This window comes from Peromyscus eremicus, chromosome 7, assembly GCF_949786415.1.
Source record: "Peromyscus eremicus chromosome 7, PerEre_H2_v1, whole genome shotgun sequence".
Taxonomy (NCBI): Eukaryota; Metazoa; Chordata; class Mammalia; order Rodentia; family Cricetidae; genus Peromyscus; species Peromyscus eremicus.
The window spans coordinates 60,025,697-60,041,901 of NC_081422.1; the positions used below are offsets into that span (position 1 = coordinate 60,025,697).

At 48.5% G+C, this 16,205-nt stretch overlaps 1 protein-coding gene across 2 annotated transcripts in view; it reads left to right on the top strand.

The window, feature by feature from the left end:
- Spg21 (SPG21 abhydrolase domain containing, maspardin) overlaps positions 1–4,987 on the top strand; it is a 30,132-nt gene extending 25,145 nt beyond the window's left edge. Inside the window, exons 8-9 of one of the 2 annotated variants that reach the window (XM_059266984.1) lie at positions 2,088–2,228; positions 4,360–4,986. In XM_059266984.1, the coding sequence (XP_059122967.1) occupies positions 2,088–2,228; positions 4,360–4,476 (258 nt within the window). In that variant the 3' untranslated portion in view covers positions 4,477–4,986. Of the gene's footprint in view, positions 1–2,087; positions 2,229–4,359 lie in introns of both variants that reach the window. The other variant, XM_059266985.1, reaches the window with a different exon arrangement.
- Positions 4,988–16,205: the final 11,218 nt, after the last annotated feature.

The window sequence follows — 16,205 nt, forward strand, 5'->3', positions numbered from 1 at the left end:
TTTAAGGTTGACTAGAGCCAGGCTGGAAACACGGCTCAGTGGCTAAGCACTCGCTGCTTTTCTGGAAGATCTGAAATCAATTCCCAGAGCCTATATCTGGTGGTTCCCAGCTGCCTTTAACTCCAGCTCCAGGGGATCTGAAACCCTCTCGTGGAGACACTGATTTCACGTGCATGTACCCACACAAAGATTCACACATGTACACATAATTTAAAATAAAAATCTGGAAAAAAATTCATTCTAGAGAGGTGGCTCAGTGCTTAAGAGCATTAGCTGCTCCTGATCGCCCACATGATAACTCACAAGCATTCTTAACTACAGTTCAGAGGATCTGACATCCTCTTCTGGCCTACATGCATGTGGTGCACAGACATACGTGCAGGCAAAAAACCTATTCATATCAAAATAAAAATTGAAAATGATTCACTGGCCCCAAAATGTATCTGAATGTCATTCCTTTAGGGCTGAGTGATACTCTGTTACATAAACTTTACATCTTGTTGATGTCTTCACCTTTCAGTGGACATCTGACTATTATGAATGTGTCTATTAACATGGGAATAAAGGGATCTGAGTCCTTGCTTTTAAATCTTGTAATTTGGGGCTGCAGAGAGAGCTCACTGGTTAAGAGCACTTATTGTTCTTGTAGAGAACCCAGGCTCTGTTCCCAGCACCTACATGGTTGCTCATAACCGTCCATAACTCTACTTCCAAGAGATCCTGTGCCCTCTTCTGGCCTCCTCAGGCACTCACACACGGTGGCACACATGGAATTCAACTTTAGACTTTCTGAGGAACTGACACAATGTCTTCCAATGGTTGTGTCATTTTTTATTTCCCCCAGTGGTGCACGAAGGTTCTGGTTCATTTAACATTCTGACATTTTGATTGTGAGCCTAGCCTTTAATCGCTGAACCATCTCTCCAGCCCCAGAGCCTGCATTTAAAAAAAAAAAAACTAGGCATGGTGGCACATGCTTGTAATAATACCAGCACTGGTGAGGTGCAAACAGGCAGGTTCCTGTTTGCTGACCTGCCAGTCTAGCCTGCTTAGTGAGTTCCGGGCCATTGAGAGACCCTGTCTTAAAAAACAAGCTCTTGAGAATAATACCTGAGGTTGACCTCTGGCCTCCACATACACATAAACATGCATACATATACACACAAAATTTATATGTGTTTGTGTGTGTATATATGTATACATACACACACTCATATAAATTAAAGATATGCTTAGCTTTAAAATATTTTCAAAAACTACCTTGTATGCAAGCTTGCATTGAGTGCATCTGAAAGACATCCAAAACCACATGTGCCCAGCTGCCAGAGCCACTGTCCCAGAAAATCTGAACTTCCTGCCTTTAGTCTCTAATTTTTAAAAAAGAGTATTTCAGCCAGGCAGTAGTGGCACACACCTTTAATCCCAGCACTCGGGAAGCAGAGGCAGGTGGATCTGAGTTCAAGGCCAGCCTGAACTACAGGGCTACATCCAGGACAGCCAGGGCTACACAGAAAAACCCTGTCTCGAAAAACCAAAGAAAAAAATAAATACTTATGTGTATGTGTGTTTGCCTGCATGTACGTAAGTGTATTATGCAGTGCTCATGGGCAGAAGAGGTGTCATATCCCCTAGAACTAGAGTTACAGATGGTTGTGAGTTGCCATGTGAGTGCTGGGAACCTAACTGGGGTCCTCTGGAAGAGCAGCCAGTGCTCTTAACCACTGAGCCATCTCTCCAGCCCTGAGACTTCATCTTTCTTGAAATTAGCATTTCCAGTGATTACTCACTATTAATATCTTGTTAATTAGCTACAGGTGAGAGCTGCAAGAGACATTTGGCAGCAAATCTGTAACTGAAGCCTTCGGTTGGGATTAGAATTTTCTTCTGGTGGGAGAATGGGGCCTTGCACACACTAGGCAAGCATCGTACCACACAGCTGTATCCCCACCTGTTGGGTTGGAGTTGGATGTGACCAGGAACAGCACGGGGAGGTGGGCTCTGACTGCTCTGGCACTCAGGGACGTGAAGGGATACTTTTGTCCTGTACTAAGAATACCATGAGGTTTCAGCTTTGTCTGTTTTCAAAGGTGTTTGACCAGAGTGCACTGTCAACAGAAGCCAAGGAAGAAATGTACAAACTTTACCCTAATGCCCGGAGAGCTCACCTTAAGACAGGAGGCAATTTCCCCTACCTGTGCAGGAGTGCGGAGGTCAATCTTTATGTGCAGGTAAGTCCAGCCCAGGAGCCCTTGAGCCTCAGAGACCCCCAAGGTGACTCTCCCTAACAGCCCTTCTCTAGATTAGCAGCCTGCACCGGCACACTGTGGTGGTGGCCCTTGGTGTGGTGTGACCTTGCCTCCTGGAGATAGGGAATTCAGCCACAGCAAGACACCACATCTAAATGGGAACAGTGAGTCTCAGAAAACGACTTGATCTGATTATGCAAAAATAAAAACACCACTTCATTCTCTCGAGAGATTACTAGAATGAGGTGACAGGCGACTGCCTTGATTTGGCAAGAAGCATCGGGCGCCTTCCACAGTGAGACCTGTCTTTAGTGCTCTCATGTACTCATGGAAGTAGATCCTAAGAAGGTGGTCCTAAACATAGAAATATTGATGCCCAGGGATGCTCGTCGTACCATTAACCACAGTAGCAGAAGACCAGAAGGACCGCACACCACCTCGGAAGGCAGGGCAGACATCTGCTGATGGGGCAGCGCGTTTAAGATGTGTAGGAAGGGCTGGAGAGATGGCTCTGGTTAAGAGCACTTGCTGCTCTAGCACAGGATCTGGGTTTGATTCCCAACACCCACACTGTAGCTCACAACCATCTATAACTCCAGTTCTAAGAGATCCAGCACCCTCTTTGACCTCCACAGGCATCCGGCACACATGTGTGTTATATATACACACATGTGAGCAAAACACTCATAAACATTTAAAAAAGAAAAGATGTTTTTATGAAGGGCTGGCAAGGTGGCTCTGTTAAAGCCCTTGGCATGCAAGTGTGAGGACTCTAGTTCAGATCCCCAGGACTCACATAAATGCATGGTGGGCATGGTTGCCTGCCTGAACTTCCAGCCTGGGGAGGTAGCATCTGGGGATTTCCCAAAGCAAGCTGGCTATCAAGACTAACCGTATCAGGGCGCTGGAGAGATGGCTCAGCAGTTAAGAGCACTAACTGCTCTTCCAGAGGACCTGGGTTCTACTCTCAGCTCCCACGTGGCAGCTCACAATTGCAACTCCAGGTCCAAGGGATCCAGTGCCCTCTTCTGGCCTCCAAGGGAACTGCATGAATATGATGCATAGACATGCATGCAGGCAAATCACCTGTACACATTAAAAAGACTGGCCATATTGAGAGCTCTGGATTTGATTGAGACTGCCTTCCTCAATGAGTAAGGTGGAGAGTAATCAACCTTGGACCTCTACACACACAAGCCACACTTGTGCCCACAAATTCCAGAGTGCATATATACACTAAATATGGGGGTCATAGTGGGTGAGGATGTCCATGAAAACTTGGCAAGAATGTGGAGAAGCTGCCTTAAAAAAACAAAACAATTTGGGGTCAAAGGTCCCACCAATTCCTTGGTCAGGCACAGTGGTACACAGTTGTACCCATAGCACTTAGAGGCTGACATGGAATTGCTGTAAGTTCAAGGTTAGTCTGAGCTACATAGAGAGACCCATGCTCTTTTGTTTGCCGGCTTATCTCTAGTCACTCTGTATTAGTGTGAACTGTAGGAAATTTTCATGATCTCCCGCCATGCCCATTAATAACGTGCTACGCCTTCTGTTCTGTAATACAGTCCTTGAAAAATTAAGGCTTGGGGAGATGATGGTTCAGTTGGTAATGCTGCTTGCTATACAAGGGTAAGGACTGAGTTCAGTCCCCATAATCCAGGTTTTAAAAAGTGGGGTGTGGAGACACAGACAGGCAGACCTGGGGTTTGCTGGCCAGCTAGCCTAGCTTTCTGTCAGACTTGAGGCTTTTGAGAGACTGTCTCAGAAGACAAGGTGGCGGGCCGGTGAGATGGCCCAGTGAGTGAAAGACCTGCCACCAGGCCTGGCAGCCTGTTCAGTGCCAGGAATCTTCACGGATGAGACCGCCAACTCCCACAGGCTGTCCTGACCCCCGCACGTCTACAGAGTAAGTAAAAGGTAATTTTTTAAAGAGTCCTAAGGAGTGACGCCGCCAGTGTTGACCTCTGGCCTCCACATACTCACAAAGAAGATTCAGGACTGGAGATGGGGTCTCAGGGGTGGAGTGCTTTGAAAGCACTGCTGAAGCCCTCCATCAGCGTCAGCACCATGAACAAGTCAGCCCTAATAAAGTAATTCTGCACTTTTCCAGATACATTTGCTGCAGTTCCAGGGAACCAAATACGCCGCCATCGATCCGTCAGTGGTCAGTGCGGAGGAGCTAGAGGTGCAGAAAGGGCGCCTCGGCCTCAGCCAGGAGGAGCCGTAGATGGCGCTCGACAGCCGAGCAGCGCGGTCTTGTACAATCAGTTCAGGTTCATCAGGCACACTGGTCCTCACTGTTTCGGAAGCAGGACTGATGGTCATCCTCATGACGTGCATCAGCTCTTCAAGCCAGTGTGACTGTCCCTCTCCAGGATTGTTTGGTTTTGGTTTTTGCTTTTTTTTAACTTTCGAATTTGAAGAACTTTTAAAGACTCCCATTTTAAGAATTGTTAAAATTTTGCTACCAAAAGTCTTCTCCACCGTTGTGTGTTTATTTCAAAGGCTTGGGATCATGTGGCATTTTTCTTTCTCTCTGTCTTCTTCCTGCTCTCTCTGTTTCTCACTGTAAGTGCTGCACCTCCAGACTGGAAGAGGAACACCATTTATTTTTATGCTTTCTTGGGCATAACCAGGGTGCCAAGGCCAGCAGCGTGCTGGCCACTCCCCCACAAATCCGCTACTTTGGTTTCCAATTAAGCACACCATTTTGTGGGTTAGCTGTTGTATTTCTAGATATTATAGTCATTTGGAATAAAAATTGAATTTCAGTGAGTAGCTCTTGTGATTCATGCTGCTGCACATCTGGGTTGCTGCACATCTGGGCTGCTGACCAGTGCCATGTGACTTTAGGGGACTGCTGTGTCACCTTGGCGCAGATTGCTGATACAGTGAGTTGCTGTCACCTGCTCACTGCCACTGTGTGCCACATGCTTTTCTTTCTATCTTTCTCACTAATGGAATTTTTTAAAGAAGAGATAGGGTCTCATTTAGGCTAGGCTAACTCATTATATACCAAGGCTAACTTTGAACTCCTGATCCTCCTGCCTCCTACAACTTCCAAGTGCTGAGATTAACAAATGTCATCCCAAAAGATCACCTGACTCCTGATAGAAATGTTTTTAATACATAGGAGAAAACAGTTTAATAAACTGTCTTCATCTATTGATCCAACTTAAAAAATTCCCAACCTATGGCTGGGTGATGGTGGCACACGCCTTTAATCCCAGTACTCAGGAGGCAGAGGCAGGCGGATCTCTGTGAGTTCGAGGCCAGCCTGGTCTACAGAGCAATTCTAGGACAGGCACCAAAACTACACAGAGAAACCCTGCATCAAAAACAAAAACAACAACAAAAAAGCTAATCTGTGGCTAGCCTTACCTATCTCCCCTCACTTTTCTGAACACATTCCTACCCTGGATTACTATAAAGCCTTTTCTGATACCATATAATTTCTACATGTGCTTTCAAGAGATAAAAACAGGTTGAGGGGCTGGAGAGATGGCTCAGTGGTTAAGAACACTGGCTGCTCTTCCAGAGGACCCAGATTCAATTCCCAGCACCCACGTGGCAGCTCACAACTGTAAATCTAGTTCCAGAGGATCTGACGCGCTCACACAGACACACATGTGGGCCTAACACCAATGTACATTTAAAAAAAAAAAATGTCATTTGAGAGGCCGGGGAGACGGCTCAGTGGGTAAGAATGCTTGCTGTACAACCTTGAGGACCTGAGTTGGGGTCCCCCAGTGCTCATGCACAATGTCAGGAGTATCCACACAGGCCTACAGCCTCAACACTGAGTGCAGGGCATCCTCTGGCCTCTGCCCCCCTACACACACACAGGCATGCTTATGTATATACACACTGGTCACACAAAGGCTTTTTTTATAATACAGGTTGAAATGTCTGTATATGTAAGAGATTGTATTTAAATCACATATTAGCTATAGTCAACATTTTGAAAAAAATTAAGGTATGGGATATTATCTATATAAAGCTAGAAGAAATTAACACTTTAACTATAATCATAAAAAAGATCTTGGGCCAGCAAGATGGTTCAGGAGGCAAAGTCCTTGTCGCACAGCCTGATGACCTGCCTTCAGTCCCTGGAACCCGCCATGGAAGAAGAGAGACAATACCTGCAAGTTGTCCTCTGCCTCCCACATGTGTGACATCACACGTGCATGCCCACATTCATACACACATAATAAATAAGCTGGGGGGGGGGGCGGGAGAGCTGGTTCAGCAGTTAAGAGCACTGGCTGTTCTTCCAAAGGACCTGGGTTTAATTCCCAGCACCCGCATGGCAGTTCACAGCTGTCTATAACTCCACTTCCAGGAGATCTGGCACCTTCACACATATGTACGTGCAGGCAAAACACCAACGCACATTGAAAATAAAAAAGCTGGCATGGTAGCATCATCATTAGCACAGCAGAAGCGGGTAGATGTGTGACGGAGGCCTTCTAGTCTACAGAGTGAGTTCCAGACTCATGATGAGACCCTCTAATAAAAACCAAGGCTCTTGACAGGCCAGATAGCTGCTTCAAAGCAACAGGTTTACAGCTGTGTACCGAGGTGACCTGAAATTCACTCCACTCCCAGTGCCCCACCCACAGGGTGCTGTAGCTGGGAGCCGTCTTGAGAGGGAACGTACTATCTAAATTTGGACTGCATTGGAGGTCAGAAATACATGCACTTTCTCATCTGTGGGACCCCATAAACTCTCCACAGCTTAGCAGGCTTAGTAGATGGCTGCCTCACAAACCAGGGTTGGCTTGGAGGAGTAATCACGCACGCTGAGAATGCTGTGTGGTGGGGAGCTGGCGGTGTGATGCAGAGCGGGGCAGAGGGTGCTGTCCATAAGAACCAGGGGATTCTGAGACAGGGAACATGACTAATCACCTGTGGTTTTGTGTGGGTTCCAAGACCAGGAACTTCTCTCCAAGCACCTCTCACCAGGGCACCCATGGCGCCTGCTGCCAGCGGTGCAGAGAAGGAACTCAGTTTTCATCGCTCCCCACCTACAGAGGTGTGCTGGAGTGCCTCTCTGGCTCTGGCTGTAACCCCGCCTCCAGTCTACAGCCTAAGAAGGTCTGGAGAGAAACCCCCTTCCTTGGCCTTACATGCCTTGCCTCCTTTTTATGTATGCATCACAGCTCCAGCTGTGACCCATCAATTTGATCTCTGGTGGCCACAACAAATGAAGAAATTGGCAGGAGAAGAGCTCCAGTCCTCCCCCACCCCACCCCCACCCCACATCCCCCACATCCCCCATCCCCCACATCCCCCATCCCCCACATCCCCCCATCCCCCCGTCCCCCCATCCCCCCGTCCCCCCATCCCCCCGTCCCCCATCCCCACGTCCCCCATCCCCACGTCCCCCATCCCCACGTCCCCCGTCCCCCACGTCCCCCACGTCCCCCACGTCCCCCACGTCCCCCACATCCCCCCCATCCCCCCCATCCCCCCCATCCCCCCCATCCCCCCCATCCCCCATCCCCCCATCCCCCCATCCCCCCATCCCCACATCCCCACATCCCCCCATCCCCACATCTCCCCCATCCCCCACATCCCCCATCCCCCATCCCCCATCCCCACATCCCCACATCCCCACATCCCCCCATCCCCCACCCCCCACCCCCCACATCCCCCATCCCCCATCCCCCACCCCCCACATCCCCCATCCCCCCATCCCACATCCCCCACATCCCCCCCATCCCCCACATCCCCACATCCCCCACATCCCCACATCCCCACATCCCCCACATCCCACATCCCCCATCCCCCCATCCCCCCATCCCCCATCCCCCACATCCCCACATCCCCCACATCCCCCACATCCCCACATCCCCCACATCCCCCATCCCCCCCCATCCCACATCTCCCATCCCCCACATCCCCCACATCCCCCACATCCCCCATCCCCCACATCCCAGGTGTGCATTGCCATGGGAGCTGAGGACCCACCCTTTGTCTGATTACCACTAATAAAAATGTCTCAGAGGTGGAGCTGGTCCTTACCCCTGCCTCTCCTTGTGAAGTATCTGTCCCCAAACCAGTGGAAACATGTCCCTGGTCATCGTTGGAGCAGCCTTGGGAGATCCCACCACTCAACAGAGCCCACCACCCCTATTGTAGGAACAACCACAGAGTGCACCCCCACACTACCTACACCACACCTGCTTGAGCTGCCTCAGTGAATTCACTCGTGGTACACAGTGGGCCTATTCAACTTGATACTGTATGAACAGTGTCCAGACTCACTAACCATAGCTAAAGCTTCAGGGAGATTACATTACGATGTCCAGCTGGAAATAAACAACACTGTAACAGACTGATAACCCCAACACACCTTTATAAGAAAGCCACTTACTAAGAACGCCACTAAGGTATAGTTGGTTTTTGTTTGTTTTTTTCTTTACTCTTTGGGGGCTGGCCACCACAGAGTCTTATTCTTACTTATGAATGCCTGGCCTTAGCTTGTCTTGTTTCTAGCCAGCTTTTCTAACTTAAATTATCCCATCTCCCTATAACTACATTTTGCCTCTGGGCTTTTTATCTTTATTCTATATATCTTTCTTTCCTTCTTCCTCCATGACTGACTGTGTGGCTGGGTGGCTGGTCCCTGGCGTCCTCCTCTCCTCCTTTTCCTGCTCCTCGCTCTTCACTAGATTTCTCCTCCTATCTATCCTCTGCCTGGCAGCCCCACCTATCCCCCTCTCCTGCCTAGCTGTTGGCCATTCGGCTCTTTATTAAACCAATCAGTTGTTTCAGACAGGCAAAGTAACAAACACAGCTTTACAGAGTTAAACAAATGCAACATAAAAGAATGCAACACATCATTGAACAAATGTTCCACAACATAAATGAATGTAACACATCTTAAACTAATATTCTACAACACTAAGGTGCTGTGGGATGGTCTGTATGTTAAATGTGTTGCTCTGATTGGTTAATAAATAAAACACTGATTGGCCAGTAGCCAGGCAGGAAGTATAGGCGGGACAAGGAGAGAGGAGATTTCGGGGAACAGGAAGGCTGAGCAAGAGAGACACTGCCAGCCGCCGTGATGAGAAGCAGCATGTTAAGATACTGGTAAGCCACGAGCCACGTGGCAACTTATAGATTAATAGAAATGGGTTAATTTAAGATATAAGAACAGTTAGAAGCCTGCCATGGCCATACAGTTTGTAAGCAATGTAAGTCTCTTTGTGTTTACTTGGTTGGGTCTGAGCAGCTGTGGGACTGGCAGGTGAGAGAGCTTTGTTCTGACTGTGGGCCAGGCAGGAAAACTCAAGCTACACTAAGGTCAACCAAAAAATAAATAAAGTGGTAATTTACACAATGGAGTATTACTCAGTTGTTAAAAACAATGACATCAAGCAAATGGGTGGAACTAGAAAATCATCATCCTGAGCGAGGAAACCCAGAACCAGAAAGACAGACACAGTATGTACATTCACTCACAAGTGGATATTAGCTGTAAAGTAAAGGATAACCATGCTACAATCCACAGACCCAGAAAGGCTAGGTAATAAGGAGGGCCCAAGGGTAGATAGACACATAGATCTCTCTAGAAAGGGGAAATAGAAGAGATCTCCCGGGTGGACTGGGGGCAGGTGAGGATGAGAACTTGAGGGATCTGGTTAGGGAGTACAAAGGAGAGAAAGAGATGACTAAAAATTGGAAAGGGGCATTTGGGGGTCAGGTAGAAACCCAATGCAAGGGAAACTCTCACAAATCTACGAGGATGACCCCACTAACACTCCTAGCAATAGTGGGTACGTAGCCTGAACTGGCCATCTCCTGTGATAAGATTGGTGACTATCCCAATTGTCATCAGAGAGGCTTCATGAAGTAAGTGATAGAAACAGATGCAGAGACCCACAGCCAACATAAGGCTGAGCTCAGGGAATCCTGCTGAAGAGAGGGAGGAAGGAATGTAGGAGCCAGAGGGGTCAAGGGCATCACAAGAAACCCACAGAAACAACTAACTTAGCTCATAGGAACTCACAGAGTCTGAACCAAAAACCAGGGAGCCTGCATGGGAGCGACCTAGGCCCTCTACATATATGTGACAGTTGTGTAGCTTGGTGTTCTTATGGGACTCTAACAGTGGGAACAGGGGCTATTCCTCATGCTTTGGCTGGCTCTTGGGAACCTATTCCTCATACTAGATTGCCTTGCTCAGCCTTAATACAAGGGAGGTCTTACTGCAACTTGATAATGTCATGCTTTGATAATACCTATGGGAGGCCTGCCCCTTTCTGAACTGAAAGAGGAGTGAGTGGGTTAAGGGGAGGCGGGGTGGGGGCAGAGGGGAGGTAGGGAGTTGGAATGGGAGGAGAGGAGGGAGGGGAGAATTCAGTTGGGATGTAAAATAAATAAATCAATTAAAAAAAAAGAATGCCACTAAGGGGCGATGAAATGACTCAGTGGATTAAGGCGCTTGCAGCCAAGCCTTAGAACCCGAGTTCAATCCCTGGAGCCCCCATGGAAGAAGAGACCCAAACTGCAGCAGGCTGTCCTCAGACCTCTACATAATGCGCCGTAGCCCACACTTGCATACCCACACTTAAACCCACACACAAAAATAAGTGTTAAAGGCCAATGAGACGGCTCAGTAAATAAAGAGCTTGCCACTGAGCCTGGACCCGAGTTCGATTCCCAGAATCCACATGGTGAAAGGAGGGAGAGCCAATTCCTGTAAAGTGTCCTCTGAGTTCCACACACACAGACCATGGTTAGAGCACATGCAGACACACACACACACACACACACAGAGAGAGAGAGAGAGAGAGAGAGAGAGAGAGAGAGAGAGAGAGAGAGAGAGAGAGAGAGAGAATAAAAATGTAGTATGTCTTAAAGAATATTGGAAGCCAGGCGGTGGTGGTGCATGCCTTTAATCCCAGCACTTGGGAGGCAGAGCCAGGCGGATCTCTGTGAGTTCGAGGCCAGCCTGGTCTACAGAGCGAGATCCAGGACAGGCACCAAAACGGTGTGGCTGGTGTGCCGACATGACATCTGTCAAGCCAGAAGCCACAGTGCTTCCTCTGACTAAGCGGTTTGACACCTCTTGTGAGCACCAAGCCATAAAGGTGGGGTTTGGCATTTTAACTAGTTGCACTTAGAACCCCAGGCAGGCCTCACAGTTTCTCTGTGCCTCAGTTTCCCCAACCACACATGGAGCTGCTGTGAGCGAGCAGCCATCATACAGCCAGAAAATGAAGGGACTGCCGGGCTGCCCCGTGCTTCCTTTCCAAATCCTCCCTGCATGAGTCCACTCCCCCTAACAACCTTTCCTACCTGCTCTTACACTGGGTGGCGGCTGCAAGCTGCTATTTCCAGTCCTGACTGGTTTGGGCACTGGCAGGTAATGTTTTTTCAGGCCTGTCATTGAGGCTAGCCTTCTACTGGAGCCTCAGACTCCTCCAGCCAAAACTACCATCATTTCTCGAAGTCTGTCAAACCTGCCCCACCTCTTCTCTCAGGCATCACGGAGCCTCTGAAACTCCCACCCAGACCAGACTGCGAGGCTCAGAGTGAAGCCAATGCTTAGATGAAATTCAGTGCATGAGATTTGGAAGGGAGATGGATGGGGCAGAAGGAGATGCTGGACTCTGGAGCAGGCCCAGCCCACCAGACAGGGAGCTTTGGAGCTAGTGATGCCTCTGGACTGCAACGGCTGGATCTTCCTGCCGCCTGCTGCTATGGGCAGCATGGTTGTGGGCAGCTCTCCGTAGCAGAGGCACACTCTGAAGGGGCTAACAGTGGGCAGCATGGTTGTGGGCAGCTCTCCGTAGTAGAGGCACACTCTGAAGGCGCTAACAGTGGGAAGCCATGCCCCCAGCACTCTACACTGCCAGGCTGAGCCCTTCCTTGAAGAACAGGGGTCTAAGTAGCACGTTCCCACACCTACCACATGCCCAGACTCTCAGAGATCTGCCGACCACCCTCCAGACTTCCTGCCACAGGCCAGGACTTGGCATTTCCTGCCCAGACTACCACAGTGGCCCCTCACTGGCTGCCCCACACCCTCCAGCCACCATGCCATCCACAGACTGGTCTGATTTTGTCACATGCTGGAGAAAACAGCTGGAACAATCAATGTGAAATAATATTGTAGAAATAAGGCCAGTTTCTGAAATTCTAAAATAGGGCTTTTGGACTGGACAGATGACTCAGCTGTTAAGAATGCTGGCTGCTCTTACAAAGGACCAGGGTTCGATTCCCAGCACCCAAGGGACACACATAACCTTAACTCCATTCCAGGGGATCCAATGCCCTCTTCTGGCCTTTGTGGGCACTGCATGAACATGGTAAACAGACATATATCCAGGCAAAACACCCATACACATAAAGGTTAAAAACTAAAATTTTATATATGAATTTTCACTATTCACTGAAAAATTGCAGAGGAAAAACATATAAAAAGTAACTTCAGTCATACCATGCCTTCACCCCAGTTCAAGGAGTTATATGGATGTTCTTCAATATATGATGTGACCCCCAGGACTGTCCCCACCTTCCATAAATTACCTGTCTTGAGACCCCCGGGAAAAAGATACCCAACTGTAAGTATGTAAACTTACAGCATATACTTGAATAGACTGCATTTTGTGCTTGCATGTATTTTGAATATACATGTGTATTTCGTACTGTATTTGTGTTGTAATGTATTTGTATTATATGCACATACATTAGACTTTTCCCCTGGAGTTGCTAGAACCCAGGGCCTTTGCACATGCTAGGCAAGCACTTTACCTCTAAGGTGCAAACCCAGCCAGAAAAAGATTTAAGTACTTTTGAGGAGTGAGGTGAGACAGGGTTTCTTTGTGTAGCCCGGGCTGTCCTGGAACTCAGAGATCCGCCTGCCCCTGCCTCCCAAGAGCTGGGATTAAAGGCGTGTGCCACCACCGCCAAGCTAAATACATATTTTTAAAACAAGAAAAGTCACAGTTAGAAGGTGACCAGCAGTCTGAGGCAGATTAGCATTTGTTCCCCAGGAGGGAGAGAAAAGTCACAAAAGGACAATTTCCTTCCTGCCAGCCATGTTTTCAGGTCATGGGCACAGAATCCAAGGATCACATGAGCTTGACAGCCGGTTAGACCCAAAGCCTGACACAAAGGGGAGGGGACACCGGACTCCACTAAGCGAACTACAAACAGAGGAGAATTATCCCCAAGTTCCACCTGGGCAGGGCCGCGGTTTTCCCTTTCCAGCCGGCTTCCTGCCTCCCCTTGCCCCAGGCGGAGTAACTGCCCTCACTGCACTTGCCTCCTTGCCTCCTGCCGGTTCACAGCCACAAAGCTCTTTTCGGAAAAACTAAGAGTCTTGATTTCGGCTTCTGAGTCTCTTGCGTAGCAGGTTCAGTATCAGCAGTCCATTCCTGGGGCTGGGGGTGATGGTGGGGGTGGCTCAGTCTGTGAAGTGCTCCCCGAGAAGGACACCTGAGGTGGCAGGTCCGCTCAAGCTCCCATCCCACTTGGTTTTTGTAAGACACCAAGTTTTAAGTTTATTTTGTGGCTTTGGGAATTGAGCCCAGGCCCTTGTGTTCTGCCAGCAAGATACATCCCAAGTGCATGGGGTTTTTTTCAGTCGGGGTCTTATTATGTAGTCTAAATTGGCCTGAAATTCCTGATCCTCCAGCTTGCTCTGCCTCTCAGGTGCTGGGACTACAGGTGTGCTCTCCCGTGCCCTGCCAAGTTTTCAGTTATGGAATAGGAAATGGATTCCCAGCATGCCCTCTGTGGCTCTCATGTCTTTCCTCTCCTCTCCGATCCTGCATTCCAGACACATGATGGACTCCCGGATGAACCTGTCTCCCCACCCCCATGGCCCTGCACAGACCTCAGGCACCCTTAGCTCCCTCCGTCTGTCCTTCCCCGCCCCATCTATCCCCGAGCCCCACTTTCAGCTCCTCTCAGATACCCCATCCTACCTTCCCCAAGGCAGAAGAAATAGGATCATTCCTTGCCCCCACCCACTACAGGATAGAGACTTTAACAATTTTTGTCTCAAAAAAAATAGGCAAAACTCATTTAATAAACTTTATCCAGATCTGTCATCTCATTCCTGTGTAGTATGAAATATCTTTCCCAAATAAAATAGGTGGTTGATGTGAGATGGGTCTCTTTGAAACCCTGGGGCTTCAGAGATCCTCTCCCACAGCCTCCAGAGTAGCTGGGACCATAGCTGTGCTTAACCAAGCGCAGTTTCTGGTTTGGTTTTTTATGAGACAGGGTCTTACTATGTTGCCCAGGTAGGACTTGAACTCCTGTTCTCCTGGTCACCTTTATCACTGACAAAGCACATACAACAGGAGAAAAGATCTCAGCTCACGGTTTCGGTCCGGTCCGTATCTCTTGTTCCAGTTGCTGCTGGCCTGCGGTGGGACAGAGCGTTACCCAGAAGGTGTGCGGAAGAGAGCAGAGAGGAAGGAGGGGCCCGGAGTCCTTATGTCTTCCAAGGGCACGCACCTACTGACGTAACTTCTATTAGTCCACACCACTAAAGGTTCCTAACCATCCCCAAGTGCCATCAGCTGGGATCAAACCGTCAACACGAGCTCTTAAGTGGCCACAGCTGTGTCACATGCAGACAAGCCCACAAGATCCAAACTGCAGCACCTGAGTTCAGGCAAGCCTCTGGCCTGGGCTTCCCAAGTAGCTGAGACTGTAGGTGTGTGACCTCATACCTGTCCCAAGTGGCTGGTTTTAAAGCCTCTTTTTTCTTTTCGTTATTTTTAAAGATTTGTATTATTTTTAATGATGTGTCTGTGTGTGGGTAGGTGCACATGAGTGCAGGGGCTCTCAAAGACCAGAGACTTCAGACCCCAGAGGGACAGCTACAGGTGGCTGTGAGCGACCTGACCTAGGCTCTGGGAACTGAACTTTGGTCCCCTGGAAGAGCAGCAAGCATTCCTTTTGTTGTTGTTGTTGTTTTGTTTTTTTGTTTTTTTTTCAAGACAGGGTTTTTCTGTGTAGTTTTGGTGCCTGTCCTGGATCTCCCTCTGTAGCCCAGGCTGGCCTCCAACTCACAGAGATTCGCCTGGCTCTGCCTCCCCAGTGCTGAGATTAGAGACGTGCGCCACCACCGCCGCCGCCGCCGCCGCCGCCGCCGCCGCCACCACCACCACCACCACCACCACCACCACCACCGCCTGGCTGTGATGAATTTTAACCTGGAGCTATGAGCTCAATAAACCATTTCTCCCTTAAATCAATTGTCCAGGTATTTTATCACAACAACAGGAAAAGAAACTAAGATATTAATAAATCCAAATTTATTGACAGTCATTGGGAATATTTTGTAGGTATTTTATATTAAGTAATGAAATATTTTTTCAAAAAATAGTAGTGAGAAAATGAAATAGCCATATTCAGAAGTCTAAACATTGAATTCTTATATAGAAAATTTTAATACAATAGTTTAAAGGACTAAATATAAAACCAAAATTATAAAGCTTTTTTTTCTTTTTCGAGACAGGGTTTTGCTGTGTAGTTGTAGCTTTGGTGCCTGTCCTGGATCTCGCTCTGTAGACCAGGCTGGCCTCGAACTCACAGAGATCCACCCAGCTCTGCCTCCCCAGTGCTGGGATTGAAGGTGTGCACCACTGCCGCCCAGCCTGATGCTTCTTTCTTTGTTTCTTCCTTCCTTTGTTTTATTTATTTGTTTGCTTGCTTGAGGTTTTTGTTTTGTTTTGTTTTGTTTTTTGAGACAAGATTACTCTGTGTAGCCCTAGCTGTCCCAGAACTCACTCTGTAGACCAAGTTAGCTCTAACTCTGAAATCCACCTGCTGGGATTAAAGGCATGTACCACCACTGTTAATATTCTGATCAGCCCCTTGAAATCCCACCCATTTGAAATCCCACTTCCTTGGTGCTCACCTTGCATTCTGATGTAAAAGCCTCATTCTGAGAAAAAACTCCTTCCCTTCCTCTCTCTC